We start from the raw sequence: 18,539 nt of genomic DNA on the forward strand, positions 1-18,539 counted from the left end.
AGTTAGTTGCGAGCATACCATTCACAAATTAAAAATGAGTGATAACAGAGTTATAAATTTTTATATAAATTTATTTTGTATAAATTAATGTGATATTAGTTTATTAGTTGAATAAAAATATAAGATAATTAAAATAAATTATGTGTATTAAAAAATATTTAATTTAATTAATAAATTAATATCACATTAAATTATATAAAAATAAATTTATATAAAAATTTATAATTATATCGTTACTCGTTGAAAATACAGGGTTTTTCAATTTTCACTGCAATTACTTCTTATATCTCCAAACACACGCTCTCTCTCTCTCTCTCTCTCTCTCTCTCTCGATTCATTTATAATAATACCTGTGATAAATGAAAAGTGACCGCTGAAATCACTTGCAGACAGCGCACGACCTTTGATGATTACGGGCCCCACAAGAGGGGCGGCTATAATTGGGCCACGATAAGCACGAGTGCCACGTGTCTCCCAAATAACGGTGAACCCGGAACTCATAAAAATGGTCGCGACTTGGTTCTCATGAATCAAAAATTGGTACGTCCTAAAAGTCAAATTCAAAATCCAATTTCGAACTCCCAAAAGAAGAGCCAAAATGGAATCAAAGGACAAAGCAGAGCTAATCAATCTTGCAATTCAGAAAATCAGAGAAGAAAGGAAGAACAACGAAGATGCCTCCTCTGCCCAAGAAGATCAGCTTCTGATCTCTAACTTGCTTTCTCAGGTTTTTATAATAAATTGAAGCCACCACTATCACTTGCATTTCATTTCTTTTTACTGTGAGTTTTTGGGTTATAAACTCTGGTTCTTGATCTCATAACTCTTATAAAGTTTTTGATATAGAGGAAATGAAAAGCTTTAATTCAGTCGGATACAAAATGGTTTCCTTCACTCTTCGTGTCGTGAAGGTTTGTTCTTGCTTTCTGGGCAGTCGTTATTCATTAATTGATTATGTTTTCCGTTGTTCATTCTAATTGCTGTGCAATTGAGTAATTTAGTTTTGTCCCTTAGGGCTCTGTGTGGATTATCTCGTACCGAATTCAACAAGCTCCAAACCTTTTTTTTTTTAAAATAAATAAATTAAAGGAGGGTGCTACGCAAGAACTTCGCGAGTTCATCTTCTTAGCACTGTTTTTGCCTAAGCAACCCACACTCACTATTTCAAATGTATCCCTTTGGAATAAAAAATTCTCTTTCTAGGGACACATGCATATCTAGCTGTAATATGTTGAAAGAACGCACATCATACAATTGATTTAAAAACTTTACCGTGTTGTCACCATGATTCTTTTTTTTTTCCTTGTTAATCATCAGGGCATTGAGAACAATTGGAACTCTTTATGTATGATATTACAGATTGTCTTGTTGAATGATATATTTGAAAGTAGTGGGGGTGGTGGTTTTATATTTTAAGATGAACGCATCTCTTCTTAATTTGCATTGTTTAAGTACGGTAAAAGTGTTTAAAACACTTGTAAATTGTGCCAGTTTAATTTTGTTAATTGACCAAATTCTATGCAACAATGTTGTGGACAAGTTTGGCACATGTGAGTTTACTTTGAATTCAGCTTAAAAAGACCATGAGTATGGTGGACAAATTGTACATGATGTGTCTTTACTTTCTACTGATGATAGTTGGAGTCATTAGAAGGGGGTGGGGTCCTAAAGCAACCTGGAGGAATACCGGGACAAGAGGAGGCCAATTCCTCTGCAGTTGGTGAAGTGGAAACTGAGGGTGATAATGCTGGTCAGTTAGGTGGTGAGGGTGCCGAGATTAGTAGAGAAGAGATCATCAATGAGCTTAGGCATGTGAAGAGACAGAACTTTATAACTCATTGTCTTCTTTCGGCAATGATTTTCCTCACTTTGTCATGGCAACTATCTGAGGTCAAACTGATTTTGAAAGTTAGAGATGGAATAAACCACCCTTTTAAAGCTGTTGGAAGCATGCTGAAAGGGATGTTTAAACGTCCTAGAGACAATGGCCGAGATGCAGAACAACAACAGCAGCATGAGGCTCCTCAATACTCTCCTTTCAAAATGCCAGAGCTACCCCATATGGATTTAGCAGAATTAGGTATGAATGGCGAGAGACACTGAAACCATTGTGGTGTTTGGCATAAGCATAAAACTGGGGCTTCATTGTGCTGTCACCAGGTTCAACGAGTTGTGTTTGTATTAGGGGAATGCAATTGTATGCCTGCCCCTCTTCTCATTTTCCCTGGCAAATGTGTGCATGTGTTATAATGTTTGTGTGATGCAACTGTTTATATGTTTGTTCAACTTGATTTTGCGCAATTGGATTCTAAAATTGCTGAATTCGATTGCAGTGGAGAAAAGTGGACTCCATGATGTTGAAACAAAAGAGTCAATGCAACCAATTTTTCCTGCTGAAACATTTCCGGAAACAAATTGTTTGGATGTTTTATATGGTGAAGACGTTGATACCGTTGATTTTATTTGTATTATATTACATTAGATGAAAATATGGCCGAGTTTTTAAGTTGATTTTTCATTGTGCGCGACAAAATGTAGCGAAACAAATCTCTACTTAGCAAGAGGGGGGCAAAGCCACTAAGCCAGAACCAACACATCTATTGGATCCATCCTAGCTAATACGTATACTTTGAAGCTCTTCCAACCACTAAGCCCAAGAGCTTTCAAAAATGCCTATCCTCTTTGCATTGGGTTCTCTAAAATCACTTAGTGAACTCCTTTCCAAGTTGACACAAAACCAATACAAAGGAATAGTGTCACAATATCAATAAGCAGATGCCGTGAAAATTAATACAACCAAAAAACTGTAATCAGACAATTGCAAATATTTCTGATTCATTTCACTAAGACCCAACTTCTTCAGGGAGATCTTGCAGTTACTCAACCAATCACAGAAAAGATGTCTCTATTTAAAGTTCAGGAAAGGCACAAGGGAACCTTAAACATAACCGACCACAGAAAAACCCAGTGTTCATTTAAATGTTTAAAATCCAATAAAGATAAGGAAACATGTTTCACTCCTTCAGGAGTTGCATCCCTTTTCAATCAATCTTCTCTTCATGCATAGTTCAACCTGAATATGTCATTCAACACATAAAAGCTTCCCTGAGGTGTTGGCATCAAATGGAACATCTGAGAACAGAAGGATGACCATAAATATTGGTTAGGAGCGAGAATAACATCAAATGAATACAAGAGAGAAAATCGAAAACAAATGCGAGGTAACAATAAACCAATTAAACAAGGGACAGGATAGGAGCCCTCTTTTTGCAAACAATTATTCACGCACATTTGTAGCTGTTAGATTACATTTCATCTGACGGTCAAGATTAAAACAAACTTAATCATATTTTTTAAAGAATTAAAATAAAATAGTGCACTCACCAGTCAAATTTACCTTTTTTTCCTCCCCTTCCTCTCTCGATTTCTTCATTCTTTGTTTATTTGTCTTCCTAAAAGAGTTTTACTTTGTTATTAATTGTGTCTCGGTAAATTGGATTAAATCTTAATTAACAATCAATTGTCTCTATTTTGTCACTCTTCGCTCCTTATGATTTATAATCTCTTTTTTTCACTCTCCCCACAAATCCTAAAGCACTAACTATCAAAGGAAGGCAGCTTATCTGAAATGCTCCTCTTCTGTGTTTCTAGTAATGGGTTTCTTTCTAGTTTTCAGATGATTTTATTCAATTATTCATTTCTTGACAAATAAATTAGGAAAAAGAAATATTAAGTTTGATTTGAGAGGTTACTTAATATAGTTGCAATATCTAAGAATTTTCTGTGTAGATTTCTTTTGACACTGGTAATTACCATAAAAGATTCATTTAATTCTCTTAAGATTTAATCTAATTTCAGGAAGATAAAATTAAAAACAAAATAAAAACACTAAAACTTTTATAGAAGCCGGCACAGAGTTCATCAGATGCTCAATAGATGTACTTTAGACAAAAAACCAATAGTGAGAACAAATCTCATTGCAATTTCACCACATAAGAAGCATATATTAATAGACAGGAAATTTATATAGCAATGACTAGATATAATAACATTATCTGAAAACTGAAGTACTTCAAGTTGCATGATTTAGAATAGCAATAGCATCATCCAAATAAAACTGAACAGATTAAGGCTGTTACAGCACTCTAACCTCAGCTGTCTAGTCATCATTACTTGAAGCATTTAACTAGCAAATAGACAATCTTTAGGCAATATCATAGCCCTACAACTGCGCATTTTCTTTCTTATCAATGTGAGAGATCAGCATAAGGGTGCAAGGGATGTTATAAGTGACAAAGAAATTATATCATGTATGAAGAGAAGTTCCAATCTTCCCATTTCACCTATCGATAATTAAATTACTACAATGTTCTTACTAGCATTGGCAGAGAACAGCTGTCAAAACATGGCAGGATCTGTCCAACTATAGCATATGGAAGCGAATTTATATTAATATTTGTTACAGCGAGAAAATCAAATAATGGCAATATCCATTTTACACATTCTACAAGATATTATTTTAGAAAGAAAAGCAATGAGCTGAGTAAATAGAATATGTTCAAATTTTAAAATTGAAAAAGCGAAAACTGTCAGTGGCATGACACCACAAGTATCTCTAAGATCTAAATAAAAAAAAAGATTTTTTAAAATCAGACAAACATCACGACAAATCTACAATTTAAAGGCAAAAGATAATCAGAATATGGAATTAATATTAAATAAATGAAACGAAGATCACGAAGAGGCCTGTAGATAAACAAGTACTAAACTACAAAGCCAATAAGAAACCCTAGATCTAGCAGATATATCAATTGAAAGCTATCGGTTTCACCAAAAAACAAACAACATCATAGAATAGCAATGAGATCGATCAAAATAAGCGGCATAGATAGATCACAGAAAAAATCAAATCAGAATAATATAAAATAAGAGTAGTAAGTAAAGACCTGGCTGAACTTGAGAGCGTGCTGCTCACCAGCGAGTTGGAGATTACCGGAGACAAAAACGAGCATGCCGCCAGCGGGACCGGAGGGCTGGCAATCGACGGTGGTGATGGAGTGCTGGCACTGCTGGAAGGGAAGGCTAGTGAGCTTAGCGACGATGTTTTGCGAGCCTTGGATTTTTTGACCTTCAAAAGTCAACATTGAACCTTCCTGATAGAGATTGGCGAGCCCCGTACGATTGGCATCAAACGTCGTGTAGTAGTGCTCGACGAAGGCTTTAGCCACTGAGTCTGGATCCATCTGATTGAATTTCAAAATCCCCTCCTACCCCTGCCTCTCTTTTCGAATTTTGCGTTTGCTGTTTCCGCTTGAGACTCACGCTAACGAGAGAGAGAGAGAGAGAGAGAGAGCGCTCTCAGATTTCGTTTGGGAGTTGGAGGGTTTTGGTTTAGGTAAAAATAGATCAACGACTGAGATTTGAAAATTGAAAAATATCAATAGTCGAGGCGGATTTTATCGGCTGGTCTACCGTACGTGTGCTGGTGTTTTTATTATAATGTTGCGGACAGTGGGTTCGGCCTGTACTGATTAATAATATTAATATGGGCTTCGTTCGCGCTATTGATAAAAAGAACCAAAAAAAAAAGAAAGTATATTCAAATTTAAAACGTCGACAGCAGGGATCGAACCTGCGCGGGCGAAGCCCAACAGATTTCAAGTCTGTCTCCTTAACCACTCGGACATATCGACGCGTCAAAGGAACTTAATAGCATAATTTATTTATTGCTGTTCTCGTTGTTGGAGGATCATCACTCTCCTGGTTGGATAGAAACACGGGGTGACGACTCTCCCCACGGTCTTATGATGGGCTCCTATGCAGGCAAGGCGGTAGAGCAATATCGCGCGGGCGAAGGAGATGGATTTCTGGTACTGTTAGTATTGGACAAGCTCTGAGTCTCAGGGAATAACCTCTCTTTCTTATTTCTGCCTTTCTTTCCCATGACGACTATGAACGGGCAAACAAAAAATTTCTCGTCGAATTTGGGACCTCAACATCCTGCTGCTTATGGTGTTTCTTCACGATCAGTATTGGAAAAGATATTTGATCTTTTTAATTGATTAACAACTAAAACACAATATATAGGTATTTTTTTCAAGTGCTTATTTTAAAAAAGCATGTTCGTGTATGTTATTTTTAATCTTTGAAATTTGTATAAAGTAAACGAAAAGTAATGACCTAAGGACAGTTGTATATAAGAAAAGTAATAAAATTATTTTAAAAACCTTATTGTAGGAGCAGATAAAAAATTAGTGAACCAGATTAACCTAAATTACAATTTAATTTTTGGTTTGGTTATTAAGAATCAAATGGAAAAATTGGTGAACATATGGCTGGGCAGAAAATTTGTTGAACCAAATAATTCTGCCATTGTCGCAGAGTCACAGTTTAATTTTATATGTAGTTGATAAAAACTAAATATTTTCGGTTCGTCCAAATAATCCAAAAAAATTAAAAATTGATTTTTATGGCTTTAACCAAACCGGTCCTTTTCTTACCGATTTAATCGGTTCGGTTTGGAAAATAAATCGTTCGAAACAAATTATAAGACATAAAAACCAATCCGGTTGGTTCAGTTGAGCAAAGTCCGATCCAAATCGAAAAAAATTGGGACCATTTTGCGGAGCAATTAGCATCAAATAAATCATGTTATTACTATCATCTCTACCGTATTTGGTTCTCATCTAATTTTGTGTCTTAAAATTAAAAAGTAAAAAATAATGACAAATGGAGACACAGATTCTAAATGATGTACAAATCAGGGAATAATCATGGGATTGCTCAAATTTGATTACACTGTCACTGTACTTGCTACACTAGTACCTACTAAGCAATGGCGGGACACACGCAGTGTCAGAAGGAATTAATAAGATGAGAGGGCAATTATAAATATACATCAAATAAATTTTTATTTGACAATCATAAATATACATGATGGCATCAGCATTCTCCCCTTGGTTGCTGAGAAGCCAGTCTTGAATCCTTTCAATCGAATCAGTTTATATGACATGATAAACAGTCACATTGAGAGAGAGAGAGAGTAAGAGCTCGAGATCTCCTCAAATAGTTGCAGCTTTTACTGCTCAATATGAGTAATTGATGCATGCAACCGCTTAGCTTCTACTTCTATGATACACTCAAAGCAATTAGATTTCTCCGATCAGTTTATGAGTAGTCCTGACTTTGCACAGAAATCACATATTACTGAACCTTTTGGAATGTCGGAAATAAGATGGAATATACAACTGAACTAGGCATAACTTCTACGTACTCTCTGGCCACGGAACATATGTTTTCCTGGAAAAAAGAGGTGCACAGGAAGGAGTCAATTGATTCCTTATGCCAGTTAGTATTCTACAATTAGAGGGAAACAAACTTAGGGGACTGTTGCAAGGTTCTGACACTAAAAAGTGTGTGTGAATATGTTAAAGAGCATGTCTTGGATGAAAACTCACTCTTGGGAAGAAGTTGGAACAAATTTAAAAAATTCCAAGCATCCTGGAGAGTAAGGCCCTGAGCCAACGGCATCGGTATCGGTGTGCCTTCAACAGACATCCCCTCTATGGACTCCTATCAGGAATTGGTGGGAAAAAACGTGAAACTTCTCGATATAGTTGTTCAGCTTCAAATGGTTTTGAAACATATCCATCCATTCCACTCCTTAGGCATTCCTCATAAGTAGCTTGGATCACATCTGCAGTCATGGCCAAAATGGGTACATGGAAGTTTGAAACATTTTCATAGGCCTCAATAGATACTTCTCCGCGTCGAATTCGATTGTTGAAATTATGTTCCATTTCCCGAATTATCTTTGTAGCTTCAAACCTGCAAAGAAACAGAATAAATAGCTTTTAGAAGCAGAATGAAGAAGATTATAAGTAGAGAGCTATGTATGCAGGATAAGTCAACCATGATAAGTTGCCATCACATCATCGGTCAACAATTCAAAGCTTCAGGCCAAATAATGACAATTTTACGGTTGAGAAGCTTGTAACTCCTTTTCCATGAGATTTTCAAGTTTAATTTCCAAACAAGAATTCCTATAAGTAAAAAACTTTCAAAGCAAGGAAGCATCTCATACCCATCCATTTCCGGCATCTGGATATCCATGAAGCAGGCATCAAACTGATGGGGTGGCGTGAGCAGCTCAGTCGCCTTTTTACCTCTCTCTACACAAACCACAGCAGCTCCATACCTCTTCAAACCAGCAGCAGCTACTTTGAGGTTCACATTATTGTCATCAACGATTAATATTTTTCTCCCTAAAAGAAGATGACGCAGAGACATGCTGGGGAGCTCCCAATTGCGGATATTACCCTTGTTCCCGACACCCATGGCTCGTTGTAGAGATGCAGCCAGCATGCTCGATCTTAGGGGCTTCATGATTACGGTAGGAATACTAACACCATCAGTTGAAGTGTTTGCTCTGGAAGAGCTGATAGAATTAGCCAGAAGAAACAGCTTTGACTGAAAACCACAACCAAGTTTTCTCAAGTTGTTAACAAAAAGGGTTGAAACACTAGTATCCTTCTCCCAAACTTCTTGCTCGACAAGGATCATGTTGATAATCTTACTACCACTGGCTATTTGAGATAAACATTGAAGCTGGTCAGAAACCACTTCGACTTGAATTCCAAGACGTTGGATATGATATCTTGACACCTTGGCTCGGATGGGTCTGGGGTCCACAACTAATGCCTTCATACCTTGAAATTCTGAAGACACAGTGTTTGGCTGGTTGTTCATTTGCTGGCTATTGTGCTCGTTTGAAGTGGAGGAGCCATTGCCAAAGACAGCAGTAAATGTAAAAGTAGACCCAATGTTTGGAATGCTAACAAATCCAATTTCACCCTTCATGCGGCCAACCAAATACTTGCTTATGCTTAGCCCAATACCCGTACCTCCATGAGTTCGGGAAATAGATGGACCAACCTGCATAAAAGGGGTGAAAATGCGGGATTGGGCTTCTAGAGGGATTCCTTGACCTGTATCTTCAACTGACACAATTAAATTGATGAGATCAGCGGATGATGATTTGAACGGACTAGTTGATCCATCTTGATTGAAAGTTTTAAATCCTTTCCAGCTGTGGCATCTGTCTGCAACAGGATAACCACTCAAGGTGTTCTTTGATGATGACAATTCTGTCTCAACTTCTATAGAGTCAACCACCTCTTCAACAAGGTAAACAGTGACAAAGATGTGTCCTTTTTCTGTGAACTGTACAAGCACGGTGAAAATTCATTTACATTGCTACTCATGTAAACAACACAGAACACGTCCTACATTAAATATGCATTCATACTGATACCTTATATACTTATACATACAACAGAAACCACAATCATGCCTATATCAAACCACACACTAACATAAATCTTTTTCAGAACAAGGTTGTGGATCCATTGTCTATAAGCTTGGATTTTCTTTTTCTTTCACTTCCCACAAGGCACAATATTGAACTACAAACACAAATCTTTGCTTTGTCCAACGCACATACTAAATAAATCCTCTGGATAGTTCATTTGTTCCCCTCAAAGTTCCACAATATGTCACACAAAATCTGAATTAAAAATTCCCGAATAATTTCTTAAGTAAACTCAATTGAGAATTGACTGCAAACTTACTTTAATTGAGTTCCCCATAAGATTGGTGATGATTTGTCGAAACCTCCCCGGGTCACCAATTAGAGTTTCGGGAACGCGATCAGAGATATATACTGCCAACTGCTCTTGCCCATGAATTATTTTATGCAAATTTCAAAAGTTTAGATGTTAGACCACAAAATATTAACACCAGTAAAAAGTCATTGCAATAATGAGGACATAGCTGACCTCTACGCCTTTATCTTGAGACTTCCCAGAAAAGAGTGATAATACATCATCCAAAATTGCCCGTAGATTAAAGCTCACTGCCTCAAGCTCAAGCTTACCAGATTCGACCTTTGCCTGATCCAAAACCTCATTTATCAGTGAGACGAGAGCTTTACCGCTGGCTTGCGCAGTTCTGACATAATCCTGTTGAGTGACATCTAATTCTGTATCCATAAGCATATCCAACATCCCTGCAAGATAATAAAATCACAGTTATTAATTCCTCGATTTCATCGTAAACAATTTTCCAGAATAATTATTATGAGCATATAGAGAAAAAAAAAGCTTTAAAGCTCACCTAGAACACCATTCATTGGAGTTCTGATCTCATGAGAAACAGTAGCAAGGAACTACAGAAGGTCAAAGTATGATTAGAATAACATAAACATAAGAGGTGAAACTGAACAAATCTTTCCAGAATATATTAGAGGAATCAAGCACCTGTGACTTTGCAACATCAGCTGCCTCAGCCTTCTTTTTAAGCTCCATCATCCCATGGTAATCTTCTTCAACTTTAGCAATTCGATTCACAGTTGCCTGGAATATATGTCCAACAAGTGATGCAATCACAAGGATGCCTATTGAAGTTGATATTGCCAACAATGGCCATGGGGCTTTTTGCTTGAATCTGCATTAAAACCAACTCAGGTCATGACCGTTTAAACTACTTTACATCCTAGTAACTAAAATAATAAGGGAAACAGGGAAGGCTCCTTTCAAATAGAAGATTCCCTATCTTTTAGGTAAGTGATCTACAACATGATTATATTATAGCCGTTCACAAACAAATGAACCAGACAGAAGGAGAATCTTAAAGAATCTGCGGTAAGAGAGAAGAAGTTATTGACTACCTGCAACGCATCTCATGCTTTCTAAACGGATCTCCAAAATTAAGGGTGCTAACAAGCCACAAACCATCATCTGATACATTTGAACCATACATGCTGATTGGATGAGATAAATTTGTGATGTCATATACATTCACAAATATGGTTTGTTTGCTTGCTAACTGGTGAAGTAACTTCTCCACAAGTGATTCAATGTCAAAGATTCCACCAAGATACCTGGTTTGGCAGCAGCAACAACATTAGAAACATTCCCTGATATTCTTCATCATAGTAATTCTGTACTTTTTCAGTGCTCACTGGAAAGCATTCTACTACTACATAGCATGATATCAAGAAGAATAAAATCTTTTCATTTTCTACTGCATATCATTCACAACACGAAGTTGTTTTCTGAACATTGAGTTCAGCATATACAACCTATTGTAAGAGATTAACTTTCTTTATTTATAAAAGAAAAAAAGAAGTTATTTTCCATTTTGTACATGTCTATAAATGGAACTGCTTAATCCTGATCTTGTCATTGAAGATGCAGAACCATGTCAATTTTTTCTTAAACAAATATGACTTCTCGATAGAATTCAATACATACCCATCAGTCGCTTCAATCCTCTCATTCGGAGTAGCATTTGAGGGGAGCTCCCTCTTGTAGACAGCAAATGTCAAAATAACTCCGAGACGGTTTGTTTTCAGTAACCTGAAAGGAGCAGTTAGGACTCCTTTTCCTGATGCTCTTGCTCGCAACACATTTTCACGATCCTCCTGTGATACGCAAGTAATGAAACTTCACAAATAAGCTTTCAAAATGATAAACTATGACCATGAAAGGTCAAGATAATTTCAACTTGTCATGATTTTAAGATGAAGTAATACAATCTAGAATCAAAATTCTGCATTTCTCAGTGAAAGCTATAGGTATGGCAACGAAACTTCACAGCATGAAGCGCTGAAAATGTAAAAAGAAACTTACTTTTCCTGAAAGCATATCAAGAGAAATCACATGTGAAACAGTATCCTGTGCAAAGATAACTGGAGCATATTCTTCTTCGATTGGGGATGGCTCATCCTTATGAACAGGATTATGTTCGAAGGTATCCATCCTCTTAATAGTCCAGCCTTGTTGCTTTTCAAATTCTTCCCTTTCGGAGCGGAGCACCCTAACAGCATATGCCACGCCACTTGTGAGCGGCCTTTCAAAAGCAGTTCTTTCTGTGTACCTAGTGAAAGTCATCTACGTGTTCTTACAGTTAGTTTGTTTTGTTCACTGAAGACTAATGAAAAGAACACACACAAAAGAACTCAGATCTGGCTTTTGGTTACGCTAAGCTGACCAGATTAACAATCTCTACAGAACCGCATAGAAATTTAATTAATTTAACATTTTGAGACAAAACCGTGTATCATACAGAAAATGCTTGTGCTCTAATTGCAGAATTAAAAGCAACTACAAAATTAAGCACCCCATTCACTCCAAACTTAGGAGTTCCTCCGCCAAAAAGTTTATGCGAACAAAAGAAAAATTAAGACAAATTCTCTCCAAAAACAAAACCAGAGCAAGGGAATTGAGGGCTGAAAGTGGAGAATTATCAGTTGCAAACTGTTTCAAATCTAATGTTGCAAAAGATAACAGAGGAGATCACATACCTGATCAATAGCAGACGGGTTCTTGCCATGGTGGAAAGTTGAGATCAGTATGGACATAGCCTGAACATGGTTCATGCTCACATTAAACTGATCCTGTAACATCCTAGCCCTCTCATCACACATACTACCAAGAGCCTCTCTCCTCTTCTCGGTGGCTTGTGAGCTCATGTACCAAAAGATCCACAGAGAAACCAAAGTCCAAAAAAGCAACCATGTGATTAAGACTTTTCTCCACCATGTTTCTCTAACTCTTTTGGACCCAATAGACTGGTAATACAAATGATGAATGTAGTAACTGTTCCCTGAGATCCTCTCCCAGCAATTTAGCCACATCTTAAAAACTTCACCACGCAAATCAGTCTTGGTATCCTTGCTTTCATAATTCATGAAGCAGTTCATTGAAATCACAGAAACTATCCAGCAGCATAGCATCCAAAGTAAATGCCCCACCTTTAAACCAAACCCAAACACATGAAGCAAACTCATCCAAAAGAGTTTAATTAGTTCCACCTCCACCTCCAGCTAACTTGAAACAGTGACAAGTTGAAGTGGGTCTTACTTATAGTTAATTCCAGCTATAGAAATGACCCACTACCAAATATACAGAGGCTGCCCAGTAAAACCCAACATAAACAAAAATCCAAATTTGAAATAAGAGGAATAGAAGTTAGCAAGAACTAGAGCTCACCCACCCCCAAATTCACTACAAAAGGCTATCCTCCTAAAAGGGAATGCATTCAACCCCCTCCAACAAAAGGGAAAAAAAAAATCAGAGAACCCCTCAGAAGTTTCTAATTCTTAATAGAAATTGATTTTTATCCTGTTAGCCAAGCCAGTTTAAAAATCAAAGCACAGAACCAAACTGGCCAGCAACAAAAGTTTCGAAATTTAGCAATCAAATCAGACAACCAACAAAGAATCTTTAGACAAGATAATCTTAGTTTATAAGACTCTCCTTAAACTCCTGAAATCAAACATAAAGAAAATCAAGCAAGTGGATGTTGTTATTGAGGTTTGACTCCACAAGAGTTTACAACTTCTTGTACATGTAAAAGAAGGTAAAAAGAAATTATTCATGGACGCTACTAAAACACTAGTAAGATTTAAGAAAGAACAATTGGAGAAACAAAAAGATTAGCTTGACAAATGGAAATGGTGGTAGAAACTAGAATTGTCTACTAGCACAGGCTATAATCTCTATATCCATACCATCCACGCAATAAAAATTTACAAAAATAATAAAAGACTTGAAATTTACATATAATAAGAAAAAAATATTTTATCATATTTTAGAGACATTAAATAATAAATAAAATACGGACAGAAAAGGTAAGCTTCCACCGAACAGAAAGAGAAAATCACTGCGTTTGTTTTGTTTTTTGTTTTTTTTTTTTTTTTTTTGAAATTTTGCCCTCCGCGCTTAGCTTTCCTTCGTGTTCGCGTCCCTATCCATCCAATGCGCAGTAGGCAACTTCTACACGCTAAGTGGTTAACTTATGTGTTTGTATGGCTGTACTTTTTATTGACAAAAGTAACCTTACATGACAAACAATATTTCAAACAGTAACCATCGACTTTATTTTTAGCTCTCATGGCATTAGATGCCCCCTTGTTTTTCCGAAATTGCCACAAGAGTACCCTTTGAGTCAAAAAGATTAGGTAAGAGATAAGACCCCCCACGATAGGAACCTCTCAAGGTCTTGTTATGTCTTCTCTGTTTCGGAATCTAAGCCTAACCTTTTGCATATTGCTACATTATGCTTTGCCCCTAATGTCAAGATGTATCCTTCATTCATTCAATGGATATCAATTAAGAAATAAATTAAGTTAATAATTATTTAAAATGTAGTGTCGGTGTATTAATATTTTTGTACTATATCCCCCATATTTCTTTAACTTTAAATTTATTTTTACATTGTTATCTTATTAGAAATTAATAAAAGACTATCGTTTGATTCAAAATTTAAACAAACAAAATGTAATGGTTAATTTATTTCTTAATTAGACGAAAATTTTATTCTATCATTTCTTAATTTATTTCTTATTATTTTGTTAATAGCTATGACGAATTTTTTATTTATGAAGAAGTGTGCATAATATCAATCAGAGTAGTGAGAGTAACCAAAAATCAGTGACTTAATAATACCCAACTGTTGACATGTGCAAAATGAAATTAAAGGTAAGTTCATAACTTATAACAAAATAAGGAATTTATTGTGTGTGTGCATGACACCTCATCTCATAATGTAAGCTAAAAAGTTAAACCCCACAAATGATAGAATAAACTTTATAGTAGAATTGTAGTTGTAACCAACACTTATAACCTATGGGTAATAGGACGGGCAATGAGCATCTTTTTTGTTTGTTTGCTTTTACAAGTTGCTTACGTTATAGGAAGCAAATGCTTTATTACAAGGAACTAGGTATTGCATGCAAATAGATAGTATTAAGGAGGGCATTAATGTCAATACGATCCACGGGTGTCGGAAAAGTAGTTAGACGACAAACAGTGGCAAAATAGCAAATAAGAGAATAAAGTGATGGCAAGAGTACAAGGACACTTTAATCAAGGCATGTCACCAAGTGATTAGCCCATCACTACCCACTTACATGCTGTTGGCGTCTCTCTCTCTTTCTGACAGCGATGTTCCACATCAGCGCACCGTTCTTTGGCTCAAACCAATAATATCAGACAACGTGTCGCGGCGGCGACGGATGATCTTGCTACGTGTCGCCTGCAGGGTTTAGATAAGACGAATAGCATCTGTCTCCCACGTGTACAAGAATGGACTTTCTTAAAAATCTTCAATTTATTTTGTCCGCATCTGCTCAGGTTTTTTTTTTTTTCACTAACTTCTTTTTTCTTCTACAACTGTATCGGGTCGCTGTGATCCGTGAAATTCCTGTGTACGTCGATGGACTTGCCAAAAAAGTTAAAAATATATACATTTTTTTTTTCTTTCATTAAAAATAATTAATAATTTAATAGTAGATTTTTTTTTTTTTAATATTCTTTTAACAATACATTACAGTGGCCAGAGAGGATTATGGGTACCAAATAAATTTTGAATTCTCCAAATTTTGTTAATTATTTAGGAAAAAAAACAATGACTGATCATATAATTTTCAAGGAAGACAATACATATTTGATTGCAACATCTCATATCAACGGTAAAAATTGGTTTCCAATGGTTTACGAGATTTGAATTCTTCTTTAATTACAAAGTTAAAAAATAAATCCGTAATGAATTATGTGCCAAAAAAGACATTTAAATAAAGGTCTCGTAATTATTTGAGCTTATAACATGCACCCAAAAGTAACTCAAAACTCTTATCAACGCGTTGAGAGTAGAAAATGACAAATATATTTAGAGATGTAAATTTAAATTTTGTGAAACTTCATTTAAAAAAATAAAAATAAAAGGTCCAATTTGAAGTCATTGTAAAAATTTTGCAAGGCATAGAGCTATAGATAGAAAAAGCAACGGGGACCCCCGTGTCACGGGCATGCAGTTTATCTCAAAATTTAACGTGAGGGAGAGTAGTTCTATACACTATTGTGCCAGATGGATGATGTTGAAATTGCTATGAGCTAGTTGTTAGACACTCCCGTGAATTAAAAAAAAAAAAAAATCACCACAAAGCATAACAATTATGTGCGACCTTTTAGAAAAGTTCAAATTCAATGCTGCATTGATGATAAAAATAATTTGTAATAAATTTACGCATTTTTTCTTCTCCGGTTAGAAATTTATAAATTCAATTGGGGCTCAGTTCAGTTCTGAAGCCAGGCACAGAGGATATTGTTTTTAATTAAAGCCATATAAAAAATAAAATAAAAATAAAAAAATTGTTCAGTAAAACATCCCCGATTAGTCTAATCACTGCATCCCGTAATTAAAGAGAAATTAATGCATAAAATAAGATAGGTCAGCTTTGTCTTACATGCATGAACATTGAAAAAATTATTCATCTGATTGTGACAAATGACATTAACTTTCAACAGAATTGGTATGAACAGGTACAGGTTTGTCCGGCTCCAAATTTGTGTACAGCTCCATGGGTCCCCTTAATATGCAGCGGCTGTATTTCACACAGTTGCTTTTTATTATTATTATTTTTTTTAATAGACTATTTAACCGGCCACCGGATCAATTATTTAAAGAGGCAAATATTAAAGGTCATTATCATGCAACACACTCATGTTAGCCAAATATCCAACTAATCAATTTAAACTAGGAAAATACCCAATACCCCCTCAACTTGACACGAGCTTTTTCTTTTTTTGGGGAAAAACATAAAAAAAAATATACTTAAAATATCTAACTTCTGTGCTAATGAGAATAATGTTTAAATATAATTTAATAAAAAATTTGACAAATTGATTAATTTTTAATATTTCATTACAAATATAATCATATTTTGCATAAAAATTATCAAAGTATTGTTATCAACTTTTTGATAGTGCATTACAATCTAAATAGCTCGAGTCTAGACCTATATAAAGAACTAATTTTTTTTTTCAAACATCTAAAAGAAATTAATCTCACAATGCTCATTTAGTGACTTAAACCTCTGCCTACCATTACGAGGGCATTTGTTTTAAATCAAAATATTACATAATTATCAAATGATTATCCTGTGGATAGTTATAATGGATACAACATTACTAATGGACACTTATAAATGTAATGTTAGTTACAATAATCAAACAATATCTATGGATATTTATAATGGACACTTGTACATGTAATGTTAATTTTTGATTTATTGCTATTAGGGTATTGGACATTATAACATTAAAATCGGTATTTACAATTATAAGCATAATTTAAGTTAATTAACTTATTAGTTAATTATTTGATAGATTAAATTGCTTCAAAGCTTAGGTTATGATCGGGATTGCATTGGATTCCCAAATAAATCATTTAGGATTGATTCTTAAATAATCAGCTTTCGAAATAATTTATTTGTGTGTTTGGTAAATTTAGATTATCGAAGAATAACTTCTCAAATAATTTCTAAGATAATGTTTGGTAAATTACCCATTTATGTGGTTTGTGTATAGAAATGATAAAAATAGATATTTTATATTTCTTCCTGGAATAATAAATACATCTAAAATTTATTTCAAAATTACTTTTTAAGGAAACTTAAAAAAATATTTAACTCGAAATTTCAAAATTATTTAATTCGGCAATTAACTGACTTCTTTTTTTGTTTATATCTTGTAGAAATCTAATTAACATTGAGTAAGATAATTAATGTTATTTATATTAATAAGCACAAAGAGAGAATTGGTTGAGGCCACCAACGTGACTGCTCTAGCACCCTCAACGGTAGAGTCACCAATGATGGTGAAGGAACCATAATATAGGCATATTTGGTATCATTAAATTTACAATTTTTGTATTTACAATATGGTAATACATTTTTCATAAAAAAAATAAAAAATAAAGACCTCCTTTGGGTTTGTATGGTACTATGATTAGATAGTTGTGACTTTTAACGAATAGATTTAAAGTTGTAGTTTGAAATCTGAAATGATTTTATCTCACAATAATAGGTACAACACCTACATTGTCCCCGTAATTTATCAAAAATACAATTATTTTAATTTATAATAAATTCTAAATTTTATTATAGTAAGATAAAAAACTAAGGGCCAGTTTGGGAATGTTGTAGATTTTAAAATCATTATTGTTAGCTGTATTGTAAAAATAATCAGTTAAATGTTTGGTAAATTTTATTTTCAGAAATATTGTGAGTTTTGAAAGCAGTTATAGACATTTGGTAAAATTTATTGTTAAACTGCTGAAAGTAAACAAATTACTAAAATGTATATAATGTAGGATAAAATTTACTTATACATATAAAAACATGTCCATATAATATTTTTAATTGTGCATTATAATAATTTTTGGTAAAAATAATATTTATAAAATATTGATTTTATTTTTTTTATCTTAAAACAATTGATAATTAAATTTATAATATAGTGAAAAAAATTAATAATAATTCGACCAACAATTTGATATTAATAAATTTATATTGATGAATTATAATAAAAATTTATTAAAATATTGATTTTGTTTCCAATTTGAATAAGAATAATTTTGGGTTTAGGTAATAATTTTAAGGATATTTATGAAATTGTATTAAAAGATAAAATTGA

The 18,539-nt window shown here is 34.5% G+C and overlaps 3 protein-coding genes and 1 non-coding gene across 7 annotated transcripts; 1 reads left to right on the forward strand and 3 right to left on the reverse strand.

Moving 5' to 3' along the window:
* The first annotated feature begins 420 nt into the window (after positions 1-420).
* LOC18043876 lies at positions 421-2,461 on the forward strand. 2 transcript variants are annotated; one of them, XM_006437941.2, is made up of 2 exons: positions 421-727; positions 1,639-2,461. In XM_006437941.2, exons 1-2 carry the CDS (start codon positions 599-601, stop codon positions 2,101-2,103), a joined length of 594 nt encoding a protein of 197 aa, XP_006438004.1. In that variant the 5' UTR covers positions 421-598; the 3' UTR covers positions 2,104-2,461. The 2 variants fall into 2 exon arrangements, with proteins under 2 accessions (XP_006438004.1, XP_024041285.1); XM_024185517.1 differs by lacking the exon at positions 421-727 and adding an exon at positions 842-911.
* A 341-nt stretch (positions 2,462-2,802) lies between these two features.
* On the reverse strand, positions 2,803-5,432 carry LOC18043877 (nuclear transport factor 2B). Of its 2 annotated transcripts, none has more exons than XM_006437943.2 (2): positions 4,947-5,430; positions 2,803-3,132 (listed from the first exon to the last, which is right to left on the reverse strand). In XM_006437943.2, the coding sequence occupies exons 1-2, from the start codon at positions 5,241-5,243 to the stop codon at positions 3,058-3,060; spliced, it is 372 nt and encodes a 123-aa protein (XP_006438006.1). In that variant the 5' UTR covers positions 5,244-5,430; the 3' UTR covers positions 2,803-3,057. The 2 variants fall into 2 exon arrangements, with proteins under 2 accessions (XP_006438006.1, XP_024041286.1); XM_024185518.1 differs by having other exon boundaries at positions 3,050-3,132; positions 4,994-5,432.
* A 179-nt stretch (positions 5,433-5,611) lies between these two features.
* Positions 5,612-5,693, reverse strand: TRNAS-UGA. Its single transcript has one exon. It is a non-coding gene; the product is annotated as a tRNA-Ser (tRNA).
* Positions 5,694-6,749: 1,056 nt separating this feature from the next.
* Positions 6,750-13,737, reverse strand: LOC18043878 (histidine kinase 3). 2 transcript variants are annotated; one of them, XR_002906104.1, is made up of 11 exons: positions 12,365-13,737; positions 11,691-11,951; positions 11,313-11,482; positions 10,727-10,939; positions 10,317-10,503; positions 10,174-10,225; positions 9,837-10,066; positions 9,630-9,728; positions 8,084-9,222; positions 7,458-7,827; positions 6,750-7,299 (listed from the first exon to the last, which is right to left on the reverse strand). XR_002906104.1 is itself a non-coding variant. In XM_006437945.2 (10 exons), the coding sequence occupies exons 1-10, from the start codon at positions 12,848-12,850 to the stop codon at positions 7,563-7,565; spliced, it is 3,102 nt and encodes a 1,033-aa protein (XP_006438008.1). In that variant the 5' UTR covers positions 12,851-13,737; the 3' UTR covers positions 6,755-7,562. The 2 variants fall into 2 exon arrangements, 1 of the variants encoding a protein (XP_006438008.1); XM_006437945.2 differs by having other exon boundaries at positions 6,755-7,827.
* Positions 13,738-18,539: the final 4,802 nt, after the last annotated feature.

The sequence above is a fragment of the Citrus clementina genome, unplaced genomic scaffold (genome assembly GCF_000493195.1).
Source record: "Citrus clementina cultivar Clemenules unplaced genomic scaffold, Citrus_clementina_v1.0 scaffold_4, whole genome shotgun sequence".
In the NCBI taxonomy this organism is placed as follows: Eukaryota; Viridiplantae; Streptophyta; class Magnoliopsida; order Sapindales; family Rutaceae; genus Citrus; species Citrus x clementina.

Bases quoted from the DNA above. Each gene is read 5' to 3' on its own strand.
- LOC18043876 (XM_006437941.2), top strand. From the start codon at position 599: ATGGAATCAAAGGACAAAGCAGAGCTAATCAATCTTGCAATTCAGAAA. The intron at 728-1,638 runs GTTTTTATAATA...TACTGATGATAG, and splicing joins TCTCTAACTTGCTTTCTCAG to TTGGAGTCATTAGAAGGGGG.
- LOC18043877 (XM_006437943.2), bottom strand. From the start codon at position 5,243: ATGGATCCAGACTCAGTGGCTAAAGCCTTCGTCGAGCACTACTACACG. The intron at 3,133-4,946 runs GTCTTTACTTAC...TTCTGTTCTCAG, and splicing joins ACGCTCTCAAGTTCAGCCAG to ATGTTCCATTTGATGCCAAC.
- LOC18043878 (XM_006437945.2), bottom strand. From the start codon at position 12,850: ATGAGTTTGCTTCATGTGTTTGGGTTTGGTTTAAAGGTGGGGCATTTA. The intron at 10,504-10,726 runs GTAGTCAATAAC...GTTTTAATGCAG, and splicing joins AAGCATGAGATGCGTTGCAG to ATTCAAGCAAAAAGCCCCAT. The intron at 9,223-9,629 runs GTAAGTTTGCAG...GTGCTTGTACAG, and splicing joins TTATGGGGAACTCAATTAAA to TTCACAGAAAAAGGACACAT.